Source organism: Triturus cristatus, chromosome 8, assembly GCF_964204655.1.
Source record: "Triturus cristatus chromosome 8, aTriCri1.1, whole genome shotgun sequence".
NCBI classification, from domain to species: Eukaryota; Metazoa; Chordata; class Amphibia; order Caudata; family Salamandridae; genus Triturus; species Triturus cristatus.
The window spans coordinates 385,818,107-385,838,518 of NC_140591.1; the positions used below are offsets into that span (position 1 = coordinate 385,818,107).

At 40.3% G+C, this 20,412-nt stretch overlaps 1 protein-coding gene across 18 annotated transcripts in view; it reads right to left on the reverse strand.

Moving 5' to 3' along the window:
• POSTN (periostin) overlaps window positions 1–20,412 on the reverse strand; it is a 161,137-nt gene that overhangs the window by 20,895 nt on the left and 119,830 nt on the right. For 6 of the 18 annotated variants that reach the window (XM_085621745.1, XM_085621755.1, XM_085621751.1 and 3 more), the window contains exons 18-21: window positions 17,814–17,879; window positions 12,948–12,989; window positions 11,446–11,544; window positions 829–918 (exon numbers count right to left, since the gene is read on the reverse strand). In XM_085621745.1, the coding sequence (XP_085477871.1) occupies window positions 829–918; window positions 11,446–11,544; window positions 12,948–12,989; window positions 17,814–17,879 (297 nt within the window). Of the gene's footprint in view, window positions 1–828; window positions 919–11,445; window positions 11,545–12,926; window positions 12,990–17,813; window positions 17,880–20,412 lie in introns of all 18 variants that reach the window. The other 12 variants (XM_085621753.1, XM_085621750.1, XM_085621747.1 and 9 more) reach the window with 2 other exon arrangements.

Below are 20,412 nucleotides of genomic sequence, written 5' to 3' on the forward strand. Positions count from 1 at the left end.
CCACCATATTTAAAAAAAGAACATAACATCAGTTACATGATTCTTGAAAACATTTCCAGCAGAATTTGAAACTTAATCATTTTAATTAGGCGTAATGTCAAACCATATACATAAAGAACATATGGAGGTTTAGGAGTGAGGCTCAGAAAACAATATAATAAAAAATGACTTCACAGAGCTTAGCCTTCTGGATTTAGAGCACTTGTTACCCAGCTTGGCAATTTGCAAAGAAAAAAAATTTATCCACATGGATTTAAGTTTACACAATTCACAAAATGTATAGATGGAAATTAGCGAGTTCCAGATCTTAAGATTAGTGAAATACCTGTACCACCAATACATCACATCATGAGTGTAGATTCATGTATCAGATTAGGCCAGTGATGAAAATGCTAACGATCTTAACTATTAGAGAATGAACGCAGTACTCACATCCTTTAATCGTTGCAATTTGGTGTGCTATCCTGTGCATTAATCAGGCCCTAAAGGCCTGATCTAGCATGCCCAACAGAAATTGGAGGATTTTCAGTTACCATTCAACTCTAAACTAGACCTTGGGTGTTTTCTCTCATTGTTTCTAAAAGTGCACACAAATCTGTTACAGTATGTTATGTCACCATGCGATATAGCAATGTAAACTTCAGTCCTATTATCATTCTTACATTATGAGATTTATTGTTCCACAATGTGTTTATTTTGTTAAAATATATGATTCTTTTTATACACATTCTTTAGGATGCTGTACAGAGACAGGAATAACCACGTTTTGCGCACTGCTTGATTTGCAAACCATAAAATAACTGCAAAACTATCAATTAAGTACTTTACCTTGAATGATTCTTTCTTCTGTGAATCCACCCCCTGTTACATCAATCTCATCACCACCAATGACTTTGGTGAATGTTTTAACAATTGGTTCTGTTGAAACAAAAGATGAACAATAGCTATATCGACATGCAGCACATCATATGTAGGAAAGAAATACATTTAAAAAGGTGTATATAGTATTGTGACTGGGTCTCTAGTCAATTTGTCAAGAACAATCTTGCAAATCGCATGAGGTAGCCCTGCTGCTATCATTTGTCTGTTTGCCAATATACAGTAATATACTTTATTCCTAAAATGATAAAAGGTATCAAATACCCACCCGCATCCTATGTAATTGTCAAAACATTTATTATGTTTCCAAATGCCTCCTTGAACAAAATAACTTCACAGTTTCTCTTAACCTCCACTAGTAAAATGGAATGGAGCATAGGCAGCAATAATATTATCTTCACCCTACAATAATCCTATTTTTCTAAAAGAAGTTAAAGGTGTTGCCATTTTGAGTCAGCCAATTTATTACTTATGGTAATCTTACAAATAAGTTCTAAGTTTTACATCAATGATTGTTGAAAAAGTTAATCATGACTTCAACGAAAAAAGCTTAACAGTTTAATGAAATTTGAATGAGTTATATGTATTATATTGATTAATTTACTTATTAATTCATTGACCACAATTTACAATTTTGCTATGCCATTTTGGTCACCTTTATGGATCACTGATGTGATATGTGTCTTGCATTCATTACTGAAAATCTGAAATTGCGTTACCCTATTGTTATTTCGTGCTCTGAAACATATTGTAAACAATTAAACAAATATTATGGGTTAGGAATAGTTTGTTATTCACATAAACAGAGGTACAACTAGATCTGAAATGTTGGTAATAGTTCTAATTCTGAAAACAAAAGACTGGACAGTTCATGTACAGCAGATATCATTAATGGGTCTTACTGTGCCACACAGAGTTTTTGAGGGACACATAGTGAATCCACGCACTTACAGTGGAAGGCTTGGACCAATTGAAATGATCATGGTGCAGCTAGACAATATTCATGCAGCCATGTAGTGCAGGACTTGACCATTAAGAATTCTGAACAAAAAGGCCAACCAGAACTTGTATAAATCGAGAGAAGAGAGAAGAAATATCAGTGCTTTACAGTCAGATGCTTCTCACCTAATAATGGACTTAGCATCCACATAAACCCTAGAGCACAAAATGGGCAATTCCTGCTAACCCAAAAATTACGTTTTGTCATTGACACCCCTGCATCAGAGTTGCCCTTACCCAGCAAAAGGGGCAGAAGAAAAATTAGGAATCGACTTGACTAATTCCTGCCACTAACCAAAGAGATTAGATGAGCCTATATAGATTAGCTACAACACTAAACAGGTTCTTCTTTTTTGTCCCCTCCATACTTCCAAATTTTGTCCATGGCCCAGACATTCCCCATTGCACACCGTGAGAAGAATACAGAATTTAAGGTTTTCAAGCCATCAAACACCAGATCAAAACATGATTTCTATTAACCAATACAAGGCCACAGTACATAGCTCATAAACCATGATAATCACATGCTTTCCTGTGCATCCTGGAAATTGCCGTAAGATAATTCAGTTGGCTGTTTCCCTCTTAATCACAAGATAACATTGCCATTTCCAAATTAAATAGACAACTCTGATCTTTTTGAACAAACGTGCATCCTTCACAGTCGATTGAAATGCCCACATATCTACAGCCTTTTCTTAGATGGAAGTTTCTATTACAAATTAAGGAAGCCTTTCAACTGCCTCCAGGGTTATTGATCTATCTTCAAATATATATCCTAGCAGATAAAATTCTCACACTATTCCAAACTTTGGGTCACAGATGTCAGATATCCCGTCCACCAAAACATAAATCCCATTATATGCTATGGGACTTATACTTCGCCGGACAGGGTATCCGTCACCATTGTGATGGAGTAACCTGTCCACTAAGGTCTAAATAAGGCCCTTAATTACTCCACAACTACCACAAATCCCTTTATCAGTGTGCGTTGGCTTCAAACTATCTCACAAGCTATTTGTCAGTGACTGCTTTGCTTTTTATTAGTTTTGTTATATCAATCCAGTTCTCGAGGTGCCTTGAAAATATAGTAGCATGAAAAAATATTAAATTTTAAGATTACTGTACTGGGTTAGGATAATGAATGGCTTTGTGAGTTAGGAGCACATGGTTATTACTATCTTCATGTGTAATGTTCCAGGCAGATATAATGCAGAGCAATAAACATCTAGTGATGTTACTAATAGATGGAATTAAATCATTCTAAATAATTGTTAGAAATGGGGGTCCCTAGTTACCAGTGCTATGCACCCTGTCCAAGTAGGGACCCTTCCTTCTAGTCAGGGGAAGAGAGTTACACACCCAAGATAACCCCTTATCCCCTTGGTAGCTTGGCACGAGCAACTAGACGTATCTCAGAGACAATATATAGAGTATTTGAAACATAACACACAGTAACACAGTGAAAACGCTACAAAAAGACACCACACCAGTTTAGAAAAATAAACAATCTTTATCTAAACCAAACAAGACCAAAACAACAAACTTCCAACATGCACTACTCAAAGATCACTTTAAAAAGATTTAAGCAATTCTGTCCTTAGAACTCTATGGATGCGTTGATTTTAACACAGAGTACCTTAATGCATCAAAAACCAAGTCGAAAACAGCAGCAAAGGAGGAAAGCGTCAGCAAACACAGCTATACTTGTTTCTTGAGTCCCAGCAGAATGGAGGCGTCAATTCTGCTGCACTCAGCAGAAGTGTTGCATCAACTCCTTACAGCGAGGAGCCGCGATATGTCGATTTCCAGAGCCGATTCATTTCGGGGTGGCGATGCATTGGAAACTTGCCGCACAGGTGCGATGTGTGAGTAAATCCGGGCACTGCTGGTCGATGCTATGGCGAAACAGGTGCTGTGTCGATTCTCACTGCTGCAGACAAGTGATGGTTGATTCCTTCAGCCGCACTGCAATGCCTGTATCGAAGTTGCAGTGGGGGTCTCGGACATTGGCGACTCGGTGCTCTGGACATGGGCTGTGGCAGTTCTCCGGGCCGCAAACAAGTGCTATATCGATTTTTCAGCCACTCCGCACAGTGATTGATTTTCAACTGCATGGCAAGCTTGTGGCGTGAAAAACAGCACTGGAATGGTGATGAGTGGATTTTCGAGTCTTGGAGCAGCAGAACCACCTCCTAGGGCCCAGAACTGGCACCAATTGACATGTCTGAGCTCCCCGCAGAGGAGATCATAGATGCTGCAGATGAAGACTTTGATGGCCCTGAGACTTCCAACAGGAGGCAAGCACATCCACGCCTTTGGAGATTCTTGGAAAAGCAGTATACAAGAAAGCAAAGTCCAGTTCTTTCACTTCCCTCAGACAAAGGTAGCAACTGCAGGCCAACCCAACAAAGCAACAGACAGCAAAGATGAAGTACTCCTCCTGACAGCTCTTCTTATTTGCAGGTTCCTCAGTCCAGAAGTGTCCTAAAAGTCTGGGGTTATAGGTCCAGTTTTGGCCTTTGAAGTAGGCATACTTCAAAAGAATAGTTTCTGTAGGGCACAGATGCTCAGGTCAGAGTTAAATTTGCTATGTTTCACCTGACATTACTTGCCATAAATAGGGACCTAATATCCAACTCAATACCTGCCAAAAATGGGGTTCTCTGTCTAGCTGGGTCTGCCCATTTTCCATATATTTCTCCCAGGTATCCCTCCCAAGCCTCCTCTGTCACCACACAGTTCATAGTCCCCTGTATTTTTCCAGATCCTTCTTGGACTAACTTCCAAAACGTTTTGATATTTATTGAGTCTATTGCTGCCAATGGGCTTACCCAGCATCTCTCTTTATGCATTCTCTTTTGTTTCCTAATGACAATTTTATATGTTTTCCTTAGTTTCTGAAGGCAATTAAACACCTCCGAATCATACTTTAACCTCAAGCTTCTTTCTCCCTCTTCATATACTCGCTTTTAATTTCTGACATTCCTCATTAAACCAGTTCTTATCTTGCCTCTCACTTCTCTTTTTCCTACGTTCACCAAAACTGTTCCTTTTTATTTCATCCCTAAGACATTGGACCAGTTGGCTAATTACATTTTCAAACCATCCTATATTATTAGTATTAGGGATACTTTCTAATATGTGGCTCTGCTGAAAGACGGCCAGTTTTTCCATGTGCATCTTTGTCATGTGAGTGGTGAGCCGCCTGTGGTAATCCATTTGTACAGGGATGCCTGTATCACTTGTTTTTTCATTTACTCCTATTTTAAGGTTTTAAGGGGAAATGATCACTTCCCTCAGCTCTCATCACCACAAAGCCCCTAACTAATTCAAAGTTCCATGCATGCAGAAAAATATAGCCTATGGGACATGTTTGATTACCTATCTTAATTGTACGATTAGCTGGCCTCCATCCTTCCATTTATATTTTAAGCCCATTGAGCTCAAAACTTTCCCTAAAGCCATATCTTGTGATGCAAGGCCAATCTTAGGGAAACTGGCAGTGTTTATCTTATATAAGGAAAATTGTTCTTTGCACCATGGATCAACTCTGCAGGGGTCTAATGTGTGGTTAAAATCTGCCATCAGGATGAGCAAGTGTCTCTGATATGAATCAGTCAAAACATGTAAGTCTTCTTTGAACCTTTCCAGTTCTAGCTTATACTTCTTATCTGCGCCCCCCTGCATATAGACATTTACTATGAGTACACCATCATGCCATAGGTCGGAATCCAGTAAGAGTATTCTACATGTCACCACCCATTTACATTTGACCTTCTTAGCTATTTTAGTGGCTAGTAGGGTTATTTATTCACCGGACAGGGGTACAAACTGTCTCCTCCTATCGGAACTATTCAGCTGTATACATCCTTCAATCCTTGAGGTTTCATTGCTCAGCCAAGTTTCCTGTAGACATACGATCTCATTGAGGCCGATAAGTTTTTTTAAGCTTTCCAATTTCGAAATTCTGTTATAACCATTAATATTCCAGTTGAGTATACCCAGACTGTGCGAAAACCCTACCTCCTAAACAATCTCACTTAACCAGTCATTTTCCCCATTTCCCAGGGATCTGAAAGCCTTATATCTATTTGCTCAGGTTAATTCTTCCCTAAATCCATCTATTTCATCGTGACTTTTCACCAAACAACTGGGAATATGATAACAGTTGGTTCCTTTTAAAATATTTGCCCACATCGTCTTTGATTGACTTTGTGACTGATGATCCCCCTTTTTCCCCCTGAACTTGCTTTGCCAGGGGGTTTTATTAGAGGGCAAATTTTTGCCTGGTTACGCATCTTATCCATAGGGTCACTTCTCTAGGGAGACTTTCATTTCCTTCTTTCTCTTTCCAGTTCTCTACTCTCTCCTCTCCCCTTCTGTCACACTGTCTGGCTTTATGCGGCTGTTCTGCCCTTTTTTTGTTTTCCCTGGTGCCATCTCTTTCTTCCCTTTGCTTGTCCGCCCACTTCGTAGGTGCCTACTAAATGTACTCTTCTTTACTTATTTCCCCTAAATTCACACCAGTCTTTTAGTCCCAGTCGCTCTGCTCATTTTTTTTATTAAATCCTTCAAGAAATCCTATCCCTTTTTTTGTCAATTAGATTTTCTGCCACACATGCTGCAGGTACTTATCTCTGCTCCACATTGCTGCATTGTGCTGTGCTGCCATGTGCCACCGCCGTCCTGGTCAATCAATTCCCATCTGTTCCATGTTATAGGTGAGTCTTGAATAGCAGTGCAATCCAAATATACTGTTTTGAGTATTCTGCTTTGATGGCTCAGTTTCTCAATTTCTATAGTGTCCTGGCATCCCAGCGACAAGACGTGCCCTGCCGGGGGCTGAGCTCCACCGCAGCACCCCGCAATTGCATCAGGATGCCTTCCACCAAGTAAAAAGGAGCACAGGGGCTCTAAACAAACCACTCCAGCAGGGTTTGTTTCCTTTGCTTTTTCTCCCCCAGTGAGGTGCTCTGAAGCACCAGTGCTTCCTCAGTATTTCCCGCACTGTATCAACAGTCAGCAATTTCAGAAGTTTCAGCAATTTCTCAGACCATCAGACAGGACCGGAGGACAGAGAATGGCAGCCAAGTACGTGTGTACATTATGTGCCTTTGTGAGTAACACAGTACACAGCAACGGTGACAGTAACTGCAAACAGCGTCAGCGTCGGGGATCAGAGTCAAGTGTCCGTGACAACCTCTCCCACCACTCTACCTCAGGAAGGCCCACCAGTCTGGTGATGGGCAATCAGGATATGCAGGGCACGCCTCATATCTCTTTTTATAACTGTCCGGAGTGAATGCACAAGCAACCCAGTTGTCAGTCTAAACCAGACATTGATTCCACAGGCAGGCAGAAGCACAGAATGGTAAAGAAAGAAAATACACACTATCTAAAAGTGTCATTTTCAAACACACAAATTAAAAACCTCCTTTCGTAAAAGATGTGTTTTTAAATCCTGAGCTCAGAGAACCAAAACTCCAAATCTCTAGCTCTTCCCAATTGAAAGTTGCTCCAATGATAACCTACGCTAGTCCTTGCAATAGAAAAAAAACGAAACGTGCAGTATTTCATTATCAGGACATGTAAAGCACACAAGTACATACTCTCCCTTTCACATACACTGCACCCTGCCCATGTGGGTACCTTGGGCCTACCTTAGGGGTGTGTGACTTGTAGTAAAAGGGAAGGGTTTGGGCCTGGCAAGTGCGTGCACTTGTCAGGTTGACATGGCAGTTTCAATCTGCACACGCAGACACTGCAGTGGCAGGCCTGAGACATGTTTACAGGGCTACTCATGTGGGTGACACAAATAGTGCTGCAGGCACACTAGTAGCATTTGATTTACAGGCCCTGGGCCCACGCAGTGCACTTTACTAGGACTTATCAGTTAATAATATATGCCAATCAAGGATAACCAATCATAATCACGATTAACACAGGGAGCATTTTGACTTTAGCAGTGATCCACAGTGGTAAAGAGCCCAGAGTACACAGACCAGCAAAAACAAAGTCCAGCACACAATCAAAAATACAGGTGGTAGATGCAAAAAGACAGGGGAAACCACACCAAGGATGCCAGGTCTAACAATAATCTGCTCAGTATACCATCAAATGAGAATACCATGATCCTTAAGATAAGAAAAAGCATCCTTAACTTTTGCAGAGAAAGTACGAGGAATGTGTTAGGAAGAACAGTTCCATCATGGCTATGATACATTGGTAACAGAAAGACTGTGCCCGGTACTAATGCTGAGATCGGAACTGCTCTGATCAAAAAGAATGTAAAATGATCATGGGGAAGACAAATAGATCCTATGGCGTACATAATGCTTAGTAGAAATATTGCCATAATTAATACTGTGAAAGAAAGTTATTTCACTCGGAAAAACACTTCAGCTTGCATTTCTATGCCCAGGCAAACTACTTTCAAATGAATGTCTGAGAGTTTAATCGACCATACTGATGATGTAATGTAAACTAACCCATAACTCCCATAGGACTCCAGGGTCCCTCCACATGCAACTGCCATGTGTCTGTCCTTATTGAGCATCATTATCTGCTTTGTGATAATATATATATATATATATATATATATATATATATATATATATATATATATATATATATATATATATATATATATATATATTCCCCCGTTATAGTTACTGTAGGCAACTATAACTCACGCGACCGTAATCCTCTGCTGATGCTAATACTGTATTTAGACACTTATTTGCCCATGTCTTCTTCCATTAAATTTTAGCTATACATATATTACAAATATTTTTTTTTCATAAAGACACATATGTCATCAGCAGAGGATTACGGTCGCGTGAGTTATAGTTGCCTACAGTAACTATAACGGGGGAATTTCATTGGTTTTTTATCAGTAAAATGTCCAGCTAACTATAACATGTGTGAAACCTATGGTTTTTTCAGTGAATTAGCAAGGTTTTTTTAAATTCTAATTCCTAACTATAACGTGTGTGAAACCTATGGTTTTTTCAGTGAATTTGTACGGTTTTTTAAATGCTAAGTTACTTTACGCCATTTGTGGCGTGCGCGCCCACTTAACGCAGTTCGTTCCGTGCGCGCACGGTGCGCTTCGCGCACCGTGCGCGCACAGTAAGCACACGGTGCGCTTCGCGCACCGCGCGCCCACTTTACGCAGTTAGTGCCGTGCACGCACGGTGGGCACGCGGTGCGCTACGCGCACCGCGTGCCCACGTTACGCTAGATGGGCCATGTACGCACGATGCACTTCGCGCACCGTGCGCACATGGAGGACATATGATGCACTTCGTTTTGAAAGGTAATATTTTAATTTTTCGTAATTTTTATAAGCCATGCACAAATGGTGCCCTTCGGGCACCATTTGCACACGGGGAGGAGAGAGTGTGGATAATTTTTTTTTTAATTATTTTTTTTTTAAATATTATAGTTTTTCTCAACGGTTATAAGCCATGCACAATTGGTGGCCTTTTTTAATTTTTTTAATTTTTTTTTTTAATAATTTTTTACCGTACGCGTACGGTAAGCGTAATCGGCGAAATTAGCGAAAAAATAAAAAATCCGTTTTTGGCCTTGGGGGATCTTTGGGGACTACCTCAACATGCCTATGTGTGTGGGGGCTGTCTAAACAGCCCCTTTACATGTTTTTGGGCTTTATATTTTAAACATCACTCTCAGTGCGAGAGAGAAAACGGCGGCCGCCGCTTCCTGGTTTCGGCCGATTCGAATGTTTACTAGGATCTAAGAGCCAATCAGAATCGCGCTCGCGCACGCCACCGTACGCGTACGGTAAGCGTACCGTAAGCGCACCGTAAGCTGGCTCAGATATATATATTGATTTAAAGGCTATTTTCTCAGAATCTACTGAACAGATTTACACCAAACCTACAAAAGACACTTCCTTGACCTGGGGACTACCTCTCTGCCAAATTTCTAGTAATTCTGTTCAGCCGTTCGGGCTGTAGCCCTGTCTAAAGATCCTATGGAAAAATGCATGGGAAAAACGCGTTTTGGGACCCCCCTTTTATCTCAGCCCCCGCTTGACGAATCCCCCCGAGACTTTCAGGGTAGGAGCGGAGCGTAGCGCCCCACCTATTTTGAAAAATTCACGAGGATTCGTCGACCGGCGCCAAAGTTATTCAAAATAGAATGTTGCGGATTTCCTATGGAAACGTGGTCCTAACTATAACTACCTACTGGCGACCGCCAGTAGGTAATATATATATATATATATATATATATACACACATATATATATATAATTATTTTTTAATAGCATATTCTATATGTTATTTAAAAAATGGGTTACGGTGCAGGTAGAAGTAAAAAGGGATAAGAGTGAATTTATGATTTAAGGGTGGATAGTGGTAAATGAATGTGAGATAATTTTATTATTTAGGGCTGCATAGAAATAAAGGGTGGTAATTGTACTTTCAGGGTTTAGGGGTGGGTAAAGGGAGGTACGGGTGATTTTAGGGATTAAAGGTGAGTAAAGGTAAATGGAGGTAAGGCTAATAATAGGAATTGGGGTTGGTAGAGGTAAAGGGAGGTAAGGGTAATGTTAGGGTTTAGATGTGACTTTATAATGGTTTCTTAAAGAGGATGAATAATGATGTTTTATACTAAGAAAGACCACAAGATGGTAAGAAAGGGAAGGCACAAATGTGGTGAAATCAGCAAAAAAACAAGGGCAACTTCAGTACCACGATAAGGCATATTCAAGCATCAAATATTGAGTAAGAGCATTCGGGGTGGGGAGAGTGTGGATAATTTTTTTTTTTAATAATTTTTTACCGTACGCGTACGGTAAGCGTAATCGGCGAAATTAGCGAAAAAATAAAAATTCCGTTTTTGGCCTTGGGGGATCTTTGGGGACTACCTCAACATGCCTATGTGTGTGGGGGCTGTCTAAACAGCCCCTTTACATGTTTTTCAAAATAGAATGTTGCGGATTTCCTATGGAAACGTGGTCCTAACTATAACTACCTACTGGCGACCGCCAGTAGGTAATATATATATATATATATATATATATACACACATATATATATATAATTATTTTTTAATAGCATATTCTATATGTTATTTAAAAAATGGGTTACGGTGCAGGTAGAAGTAAAAAGGGATAAGAGTGAATTTATGATTTAAGGGTGGATAGTGGTAAATGAATGTGAGATAATTTTATTATTTAGGGCTGCATAGAAATAAAGGGTGGTAATTGTACTTTCAGGGTTTAGGGGTGGGTAAAGGGAGGTACGGGTGATTTTAGGGATTAAAGGTGAGTAAAGGTAAATGGAGGTAAGGCTAATAATAGGAATTGGGGTTGGTAGAGGTAAAGGGAGGTAAGGGTAATGTTAGGGTTTAGATGTGACTTTATAATGGTTTCTTAAAGAGGATGAATAATGATGTTTTATACTAAGAAAGACCACAAGATGGTAAGAAAGGGAAGGCACAAATGTGGTGAAATCAGCAAAAAAACAAGGGCAACTTCAGTACCACGATAAGGCATATTCAAGCATCAAATATTGAGTAAGAGCATTCCTTACTGACCTCCGTGAATCACTTTAGTCATGTGAGTCTGTCCTTCCTTGACTAGTCTGAAATCGGGGTCTCCTTCAACCACTTTGGTGATCCTGGTGATTGAGGGTTCTGAAACAGATGTTGGAAGAGATCAAATCAACATAGTGTGGGAATAGTAGCTAAGCCTGTGGAAGCCACACGAAGAGGGTGCTTTACAAAATGCTCCAGGTGCTGCCAGCTCAGAAAAAAACACACAAAGGCCTGGAACATTATTGGAAGCACCAGCATACATTTTATTTCACATCAGAACAGCTGCGATTTCTTAAAGCAGACTAATTTATCGTTTCAAAAATATTTACTGTCTGCATCTCACTCTAGAGCATAACTGGAATGTAAGCATCATTAAACATGCCGCGTGGTGGACATGCACTGACAAAAGTGAACAGTTCTGAATAAAACATTCCATACAAGCAGACGGTAAGTGACTTTACGCCCATGCAGGTGCATATCTTATCCTCTGAAGTGAAGCGGGTGTCATTTTCTCTGCCTCGATCATGCTTCTCTCTCCATGGTGCCTCCTTTAAATTTCATCTACATAGAAACTCACCTTATGATTTTCATGGCAACTTGCTTTTTGGAAAGAAAATTAGTATTATGCATAATTTGTGACTGACATCAAACTCCAGCCTGTGATGAGCGTGAGAGCTAAAATTGTGAAGCATTGCATGGCGTGGGCGTCATCATCAAAGCAAAGTGCAGCAAACTATAAAAATTGCAAAACCCATAAAAGTACGTGATCATATACACAGAAGTAACATGATCTATAGGTCAATGTACAGTGATCAGTCTTCCCTCTCAGACTACCTCAGATCTGAGTGATGGCTCACGTCCTTAAGGACCTGGGTACAACCCTCAGCTGAGGTAGTGGAGAGGGGCGTGGCTTCTGTGGTAACCGTAATTCTACATGCCTGGGTTTAAAACACCTTGATGCTGTGTAACCAAAGTTGTTTTCCACAGACAGTAGTATCAGGGCCGGGCTGACTACCGGGCGTTTTGGAATGCTGCTGAGCTGGGGGCTGATTTCGTTGATGGGGACCTGCGTGTACTGAACGAAATTCGTTTTCCTTTTAATTATTTCGAAGTACACACAGGTCTCCATGAACGAAATCAGCCCCCGCCGCAATGAAATCAGCCCCCTGCTCGGCAGAATTCCAAAACGCCCGGTAGTCAGTCCGGCCCTGAGTAGTATTACGGCTACCACGTTTTGTTAGCACTTTCATTTTCCTCTCATACTATTTCAACCTATAACCATGCTATTGCTGTATGAACCAGTATCTTTTACTTAGGCAGATGTTGGTGAACGTGACACCAAATGTAGGTGTTCAGCCTTTAACTCAAAAGAAAACAAATCTGCCAAACCTTGGATGTGGCAGGATAACTGCCGCTTAAGTGTGGACAGGAGATTAGCAATGAATTAAGCCAAGCAAACCAACTTGTCGTTCTGATCTCACCACGCTTGGTATCGAGTGTACCTGTTTCCTCTGCGCCACCAAGGAATGCGCGGTCTTCATCGCCTGGTTGTACAATGTAAATTACAATAATCTATTAAATGGACTGGGAGGATCGGGAAAAGGAATTAATAACACAAGTCCACAGAAGCAAGAGTTCACAATGGATTACAAAATGTATGAGCAGATTTACTTACAATTTGCACTGGGTTTGCATCACATAAGTGATGTAAATGGCAAAAACAGGAAGCCCTATCTCCTTACAACAGTAGGGAAGGCTTGGTGCCAAAATATAGCACCTGTTGAGGCAGATGTTAAAAAGGAGATATGTACAGCACACATCCAATGTGGTATAGGTTTAAAACTTTGTCTTAGCACAATAGTACATACTAGTCGCCTTCCGGTAAAAAACCAATGCTAGACACCACACACACACCCTTGCACTACGGTGCATGGATGTGTGCATGGCACAAGGCAATCTCAAAGAATGCTGGAGGATGGGGAGAGAGAACCACCACCACATCTGAAGTAGATATGACACTGCCCTGTTCTCTCCTTTTCACCCAATGCAGTGCAGCAACTTTGATGTGGTTGCTGCTCTGCGTGATGAGAACTGTTAGGAATTCTACTCTTGAATCTCATGAGAAAGGCAGAAGAATTCCTCAACCAACTTTGAAGAATCTATTGGTTTGATTCACAAAGATTTGGCTATGACATATTCCTGCAGTACTAAGTTCCAGAAGTAAGCCAGACATACTTCAAGAGTAAGTTACACTTACTCATAACGCAATCCTTGTGCATCGGGCCCAGTACGCCTGTGTCAAAATGTGGGTAGAAAATGTAGTATCCATTCCCAGGACTTTATTGCTGTATTTTTTAGTGCTAGTGACATATTCCTCTGTACTTTTATATACTTTTTTCAAATTTTTGGAAGACTACAGATGGTGACTTGGAAGATAGTGTAGTGAACTGGTTTCAGCCATGAGCGGGTCCTTTGAATATCATATTAAACTTTTAATTAGGGGTCTGTTGTTGGAACATTGGAGCAGGTCTTCGTGCCAGTCCTACTGGGACAGTTCTCCAGTCCAGCTATCTCACCGTTTGCTACCCTCTGTTGCTTGTCTAACTGCTGCCCTCTGTTTCTGCCTCCTTTGCTCATTTCTTTGCTCTGCTTTGCCTTTTCTGCTCGTTTTTCTGCACTGTTTTGCCTGTTTCCGCTTGTTTTTCTGCCCTCTGTTTTGCCTTTACTGCTCGTTTTTCTGCCCTCTGCTTTGCCTTTCCTGCTCGTTTTTCTGCCCTTGTTTTGCCTCTTTTGCCCATTTCTCGGTCCTCCGCTTTACCTTTTCTGCTCACTCTGCTTTACTTTACTCTGTTTTTTCCTCTTCTACTCTGTTTTGCCTTTTTTCTGTCCTCTGTTTTGCCTTCTCTGCTCGTTTTCCTGCCCTTTGTTTTGCCTTTTCTGCTTGCTCATTTCTCTGCTCTCTACTTTGCCATTTTCTGTTCGTTTCATCTCTCTTTCCACCATTTCCTCAAGACAGGTTGCAGAGGGGAGCTGGCACAGCGAAGACCTCAACAGTGCCGCTCTCTACAAACGCTGATTGATTGATTGAACAAGATATGTTGCTGCAAAGGGATCAATTTGCATAAACATAACACATCAAAGTTTTAAAATAATTTTATCGCCTGTCTTGATAATATGCCCCTTAGTTATTTGTGCAGTCTCATTTGGTGAGCAGTGACGGCCTGTGTAGGGCGTTTTACCGGGGCGGTGATGTGGCGCAGAGGAGGGGCAGGGTGGGGGGTTGCAAAATGTAGCAAACGGACGATTTCAGGTAAGTTACGAAAAAAATTTATAAAACGAATTTCGTTGCGCGCGCTGCATCGCCAAATGCGATGCAGCGCGCACAACGAAATTCGTTTTATTAATTTTTTTCGTAACTTACCTGAAATCGGCCGTTTGCCGCTTTTTGCAACCCCCCACCCTGCCCCTCCTCTGCGCCACGTCACCGCCCCGGTAAAACGCCCTACACGGGCCGTCACTGTTGGTGATGATTTTAAGCAAAAAAAATATTGTGATCTGTTTTTATTTACCTATACTTTTTACTTAGGCTTTCAAAATGAGTGACCCTGTTAATGTGCCAGATTTTTCATACCTCTCCAGAATTAACTGTTACTAGGGATATCAGTAGCACTGGGGAGTGGAGAAATGCTGGCACATTTACAGGGCCACTGAGGATCAACTAACAAATAGGAAATTACTGTGGGAATCAGAAATTCCAGGTCTGATTCCTTAGTATATTCCTCTTTTGCACCCAGATATTTCAGCTGTGTGAAAGTTAAGAGGTTTGCAGTGTTCCCTGGTGTTACTGGCCCGGTTGGAATTAAGAGATAGCTTGTAATGAGGGCGTTTGGGGGTTACTGCTGCAGTAAATGCTGATGATAAAGGGATTTAGCAGTGTAGCTTGAAACATATTAATGCCCATGGACAATAATTCACTTCAGCTTCCTGTTAATGTGTTTCGTCTCTTAATAGTTTCTATACAATAGAATACCATCGTTTATACACATCTCATGATCAATTCTGAAATCTCAATTTACATCTAATCATGCTATTTAGTCTTTCCTTTAGTTTTATCTTGTTCAATGTTGTATGCACTTTTTTGGCACTGTAATATTAATGTGCTACGGAAAGGGAAGATAGCATCAGCACACAATGATAGTTTAAAAAGAAAATGAGGAATACCCCTTCCACCTATCTTGCCAACATCCTTAGAATTGACTCTGTATGCGCTGTGGTTGGCAGCTGACCTTTTCCTCACTTCCGAACACATAGGGATCGCCTTGGTCCTTTTCTATATCTGATTAAATTATATTGTATATTATACCGCTCCTTTAGCTCTGTGCTCATTTCATGTATTTTCCGTAGGGATTTTCATCCATTTTTTTAGCATCATTCCAGGTCCCTTGACATAATGCTGTAGCTGTGTTGTCAAAATATCTTGTAGACATTATTTATCCTATATCATTCTTCTTATATGTATACCTTATTGGCATCTATTGTCTGTCCTCCAAATTGCACTGATATCTGAAAGGTATCATCTCTTTTATGGTCCAGCATGCTAACCTGAAATCTGTCTTCTGGTACCGGGCATATTCCATTAGCTGTCAATGGCTAGTCACATCACACCCTTATGTTGTCAAGAACATAAGCTATTTTTAAGGTATGCAGCACACAAAAATAAGGGAAACGGCCATAATAGTGGGCAGTAGTAAAGAAGATTTCCTCGAGCTTTATTCCTGGTTCACACCAGATCCCAATGTTTCAATATTTTTTTTATTTTAGGAATACGTTGAAGGGATATATATTCACACTTACAATGATATTAACAACTTTTGTTTTATTGGCTCTCAGTAAAACTCAAATTAATGTCATGTTTACATGTTAACAATCTGAATAGAAGCAGCCAGTCCATCCCATATGATCATAAACATTCCTGAGCAAGTGTTAAAAAATTGCCTTACCATTAGTGTTAAACAAATGCGCATGGATTTAAAAATTTAAACTTTCCCTTTCAAGTGTTGTATGCAGGGACCAGTATGGAATGAAAAAACAATGCAAAACAGCATGAAATATAGAGGTTATTTGGCTTCACTATGAAGAGAATTATAAGAAAAGTTGTAGATGTCTAGATACCTGCTATGGACACATGGCATGTAGAATCAAAATAGAAATGAACAATACTTGGACAACAATGTTCACCCTCATTATAAGCGGCAATGGGTAAGTGATTTTACAGTGCTTAACGGCAAGTTTATTTGAGCCACATCATTTCGTTTTATACTATATGATGCGATGTAACTTTTATAGCTGAATTACAATTAAAAGCGTCAGGAAGCACAATAACAAACAATAACAAGCCAAATCCCTGCAGCAATTTGGATACCTCAATGTCTCTCTCAAGCTAATAACCTAAAAAAAGAAAACATTTCAGAAAAATGTTTTTAAATGACAAAAAAAAGAAATCTAGGGGCATATTCACGAGGAAGTGGCAGTGAGAGGTGTTAGCCTCCTTGGCTTAACGCCTCTCACCGCCACTTCGGAAACGCCAGGCTGCACCCTATTCTCAAGAACGTGGTGCAGCCTGGCATTTCCCCCTGCGACGGCGCTAAGTCTCACGACTTAACGCCAACACAGGTACCCTTGCACCAGAGTGCAAGGGTGTCTGCGAGCAGGGAGGTTTGTTTATGTACAGGAAGGTGTTCCTTCCTGCAAATAAACAAACCTAAAATGCTGTTTGGTAACTTACATGTGTGCTGCTTCATGCAGCACACATGTAAATCACAAAACTGCATTTTTTATAAGGTTTGGGAATAGGGCGCTGGCCCTATCATTACGAGAACATCGAAAAAAGTGACATTCCTGTGGCGATAGGGGCTTGAGAAAATGCCCCTTAGTCTGTTTAAGGTTTCTTTGACTGAACACGCCACTCTGGCCTGTCTTGCTTTTTCTCAGCACGTTTCTTCTCAGAATATATTACCTACTTCTGTGCTTTCTCCTCCCTTCTCATGGTTTCTCTGTACCCCTAACTTCATTTCCTTCATAACATCCTCACTTCCCCTCTTCATTTGGCCATGTTGTACCTTATTATATCTACAACCCTTTTCATTCTCCTTTTCTACCACTCCTTGCCAAATTGTACCACATTTGATGGTATGCTTCTATTCTATGTTAGTGTGACCTTATATGACTATTGACAAATGTTTTTATCTTTACTGAAATGAATGTTAGTGCGTATCTGTTGTTGAGTTGTACAGTGGTTCAGTCAGCTCCACCAGAATGCACAAATAGATACATTTCATTCAAGAAGCTTAAAAATGATCATAAATTACCTTGAATGACTTTTCGAATAGTCTGGCCGCCTTCAATCACCTTCGTGATCTGCTTAATTGGTCTCTCTGAAATAATAACAACGGCATAAGGACTTTTGGAAATAATATAACCTTTTTACAGGTGAGTTTTCTATGCACGCTAAAACCACGTTGAAGGGGGAGTGCGTACTTACTGGTAGGAAGGTTGATGGACAGCTTAAGTAATTCTTACATTTTACAAATTTGCAGTGCATATGGCTATTTCACTGTGTGGCATGGTCTATATTACTGAATATTTTCATAAATGTGTGTCTGTAATAAAACTTTTGAAATGCCTGAAAAATAGACAAATTCCAGTGCAGGAGAGGCAGAGGTTCCAAATCACAAAAATATACATAAATTGCTTGGGTGCAAATTTACCACTTCCAGAAATACACAAACCTTTCCTAGAGTACTCCTCAAAACCTATGACAGTCGTAGGACAATCTCGGTGGGTGATTGGTTCACCTTGGTGGTTTCAGATGAATTACTCTTACACTTTTTAACAAATCATTTTTTAAGAAGCTCACTAAAGCAGTTTGACAATAAGTATTTAAATATAGGATAATTCCCCAAAGAAGTCTAGGCAGTGCTTAATTTATGAAAGAATAAGTGTTGGGCCTCATGGTTTTGGTAAGAAGCATGTGACCGGCTCTATCGAATGTCGGCGTGTCACATATCAAGAGTGAGTAGTCTTGATTCCATCTCATGCCTCTAACCCACCCTCACTCATTACTGCAGGCTCCTGCTTTCTCTCATTGTCATATTTTTTTCACCTTTCTCTTCCTTTCTTTCACCTTTGCAAGTTATTCCCCCCTTGTTCTGTGTCAAAGCCTAATCAGGAAAAATATGTAATGGCCTCCAAAAATGAGTGAAAAAGAATCTTTTTTGTTAAAAGGTGGATTTGAGGATGCACACTAATGCGACTGTACGTTCATAGACCTAGGTTTGCAACCATTGTGGGATATGCGATCACAGGGCTGACAATGTTAGTGTTTTCAGCAAGTGCTGTTTTAAAGCAGCGGGACCCTGAATGTGTAACCAATGACTGGGACTGCTCATCTTCCACCTCTCCATTTTGGAAGGCAATGCACACCTTCGTTTCTCCATGGCAAACTCTTCCTACTGCTACCCACTCAGTAGGAAGGAAAGTTGGTGCAATAGTGTATGCTTGGGATATAATATGTTCCTGGAGAATGTTCAGAAAAGGCAACTTGTGTATATTGAATTGCAGAGGCATGGCTGATTGTGCTGGTATGGTGGCCTGTTAGTATTCTGATAAGAGGGTGTCTAGTTTGACTCCTTGGTTTCTATTGGCAAAGAATGCTCTGGAACTCTAAAGCCCAGGCATTCTGTCTATTTCAACAATGAACGGAACATTAGAAGATCATGTTTTTATGTCCTTCAGGACATAATTAATGGTAATGCTTCCGAGGTGAAGAGCGAGTGGGCTTTAATGGTTGCTAAAAAAGGAGCTGTATTTAGAACAATATATGAGGTCCAGGGCATACCACACCGACCATTATGTGCAGCGGAGATATGGAAGGATTTGTCAAGCATAGTCCATGTGTCTCCACTTCTTGCAGGTGGCTTACATCATCAAAGTCTAGTTTTACATTTTCTAAACATTAGTCAGGGAGCATTAGCTGCGATAAACCAACATTTTTAAGTCAGGATTTGATAGCGCCATCCACATATTTTCCTTTCCTGAAGATTCGTGTAGGTAAAATTAATTCAGTTTACAACACCTCTGTGGAGTCATTTGACAAGTTAAATAGGCTGAACTTGTTTCTGCTTATTCTGTCTCTCTTGTATGACAAATCTTTTCTTTCTGGCCTACTCAGTTTTAAATCACGCTGCTGTCATAGTTTGAAATCGTGACCATGTGATCGTTTTACGTTCAGACAGTTATGAATAGTTTTTTGATATTCTTAACACACTGTATTCACTTATCAAAGTCTGCCTGTATTTGCACTAATCCTTGCACAGGCACCTTATGAATAATTGTTGTTTGATTAAATTTTAGAATGAAAATAAAATTTGCATTGTAACTCAGCTCATTTTAATATGTTCATTTAGTGCAAAGGGAACCACAGGGCAAGGGGGTCACTGTCAATTACAGACTTGGCAAAAAAACACCCACTGTAATTACTGTTCAAACATATATTCCTTCGCAATTGTTTTATTGCAGAAAGGTTACATATTTAATGAAGTTAGCCCAGATATTCAAAATGTATACCAAACAGATCCACTACCAAACACTAGCTGATCCCTATGGATTTGTAAGTCCGGTTTCCTCTGTTTTTTTGTATATCAAAACATCTGGTATTTTGTTGTTATGTAAAATTGTTATTAGTGCACACGTTTTAAGACCATATTTTTCCTTATGGCCTCATTTTGAAATAGTCACTAAGAAGGCATACATAAGAAACTTGACAGATGTCCGGTTCACCCATCATGCACCTAACTCACCTCATCTAGAATTGGGAAATAACAAGGCCTCAGCCGCTGGTAAGACGGATGTCACAGGGGTTGCTTTTTCTTAAGATCGCACCTTAGATTTCATTCCAGTCTGCCCTTT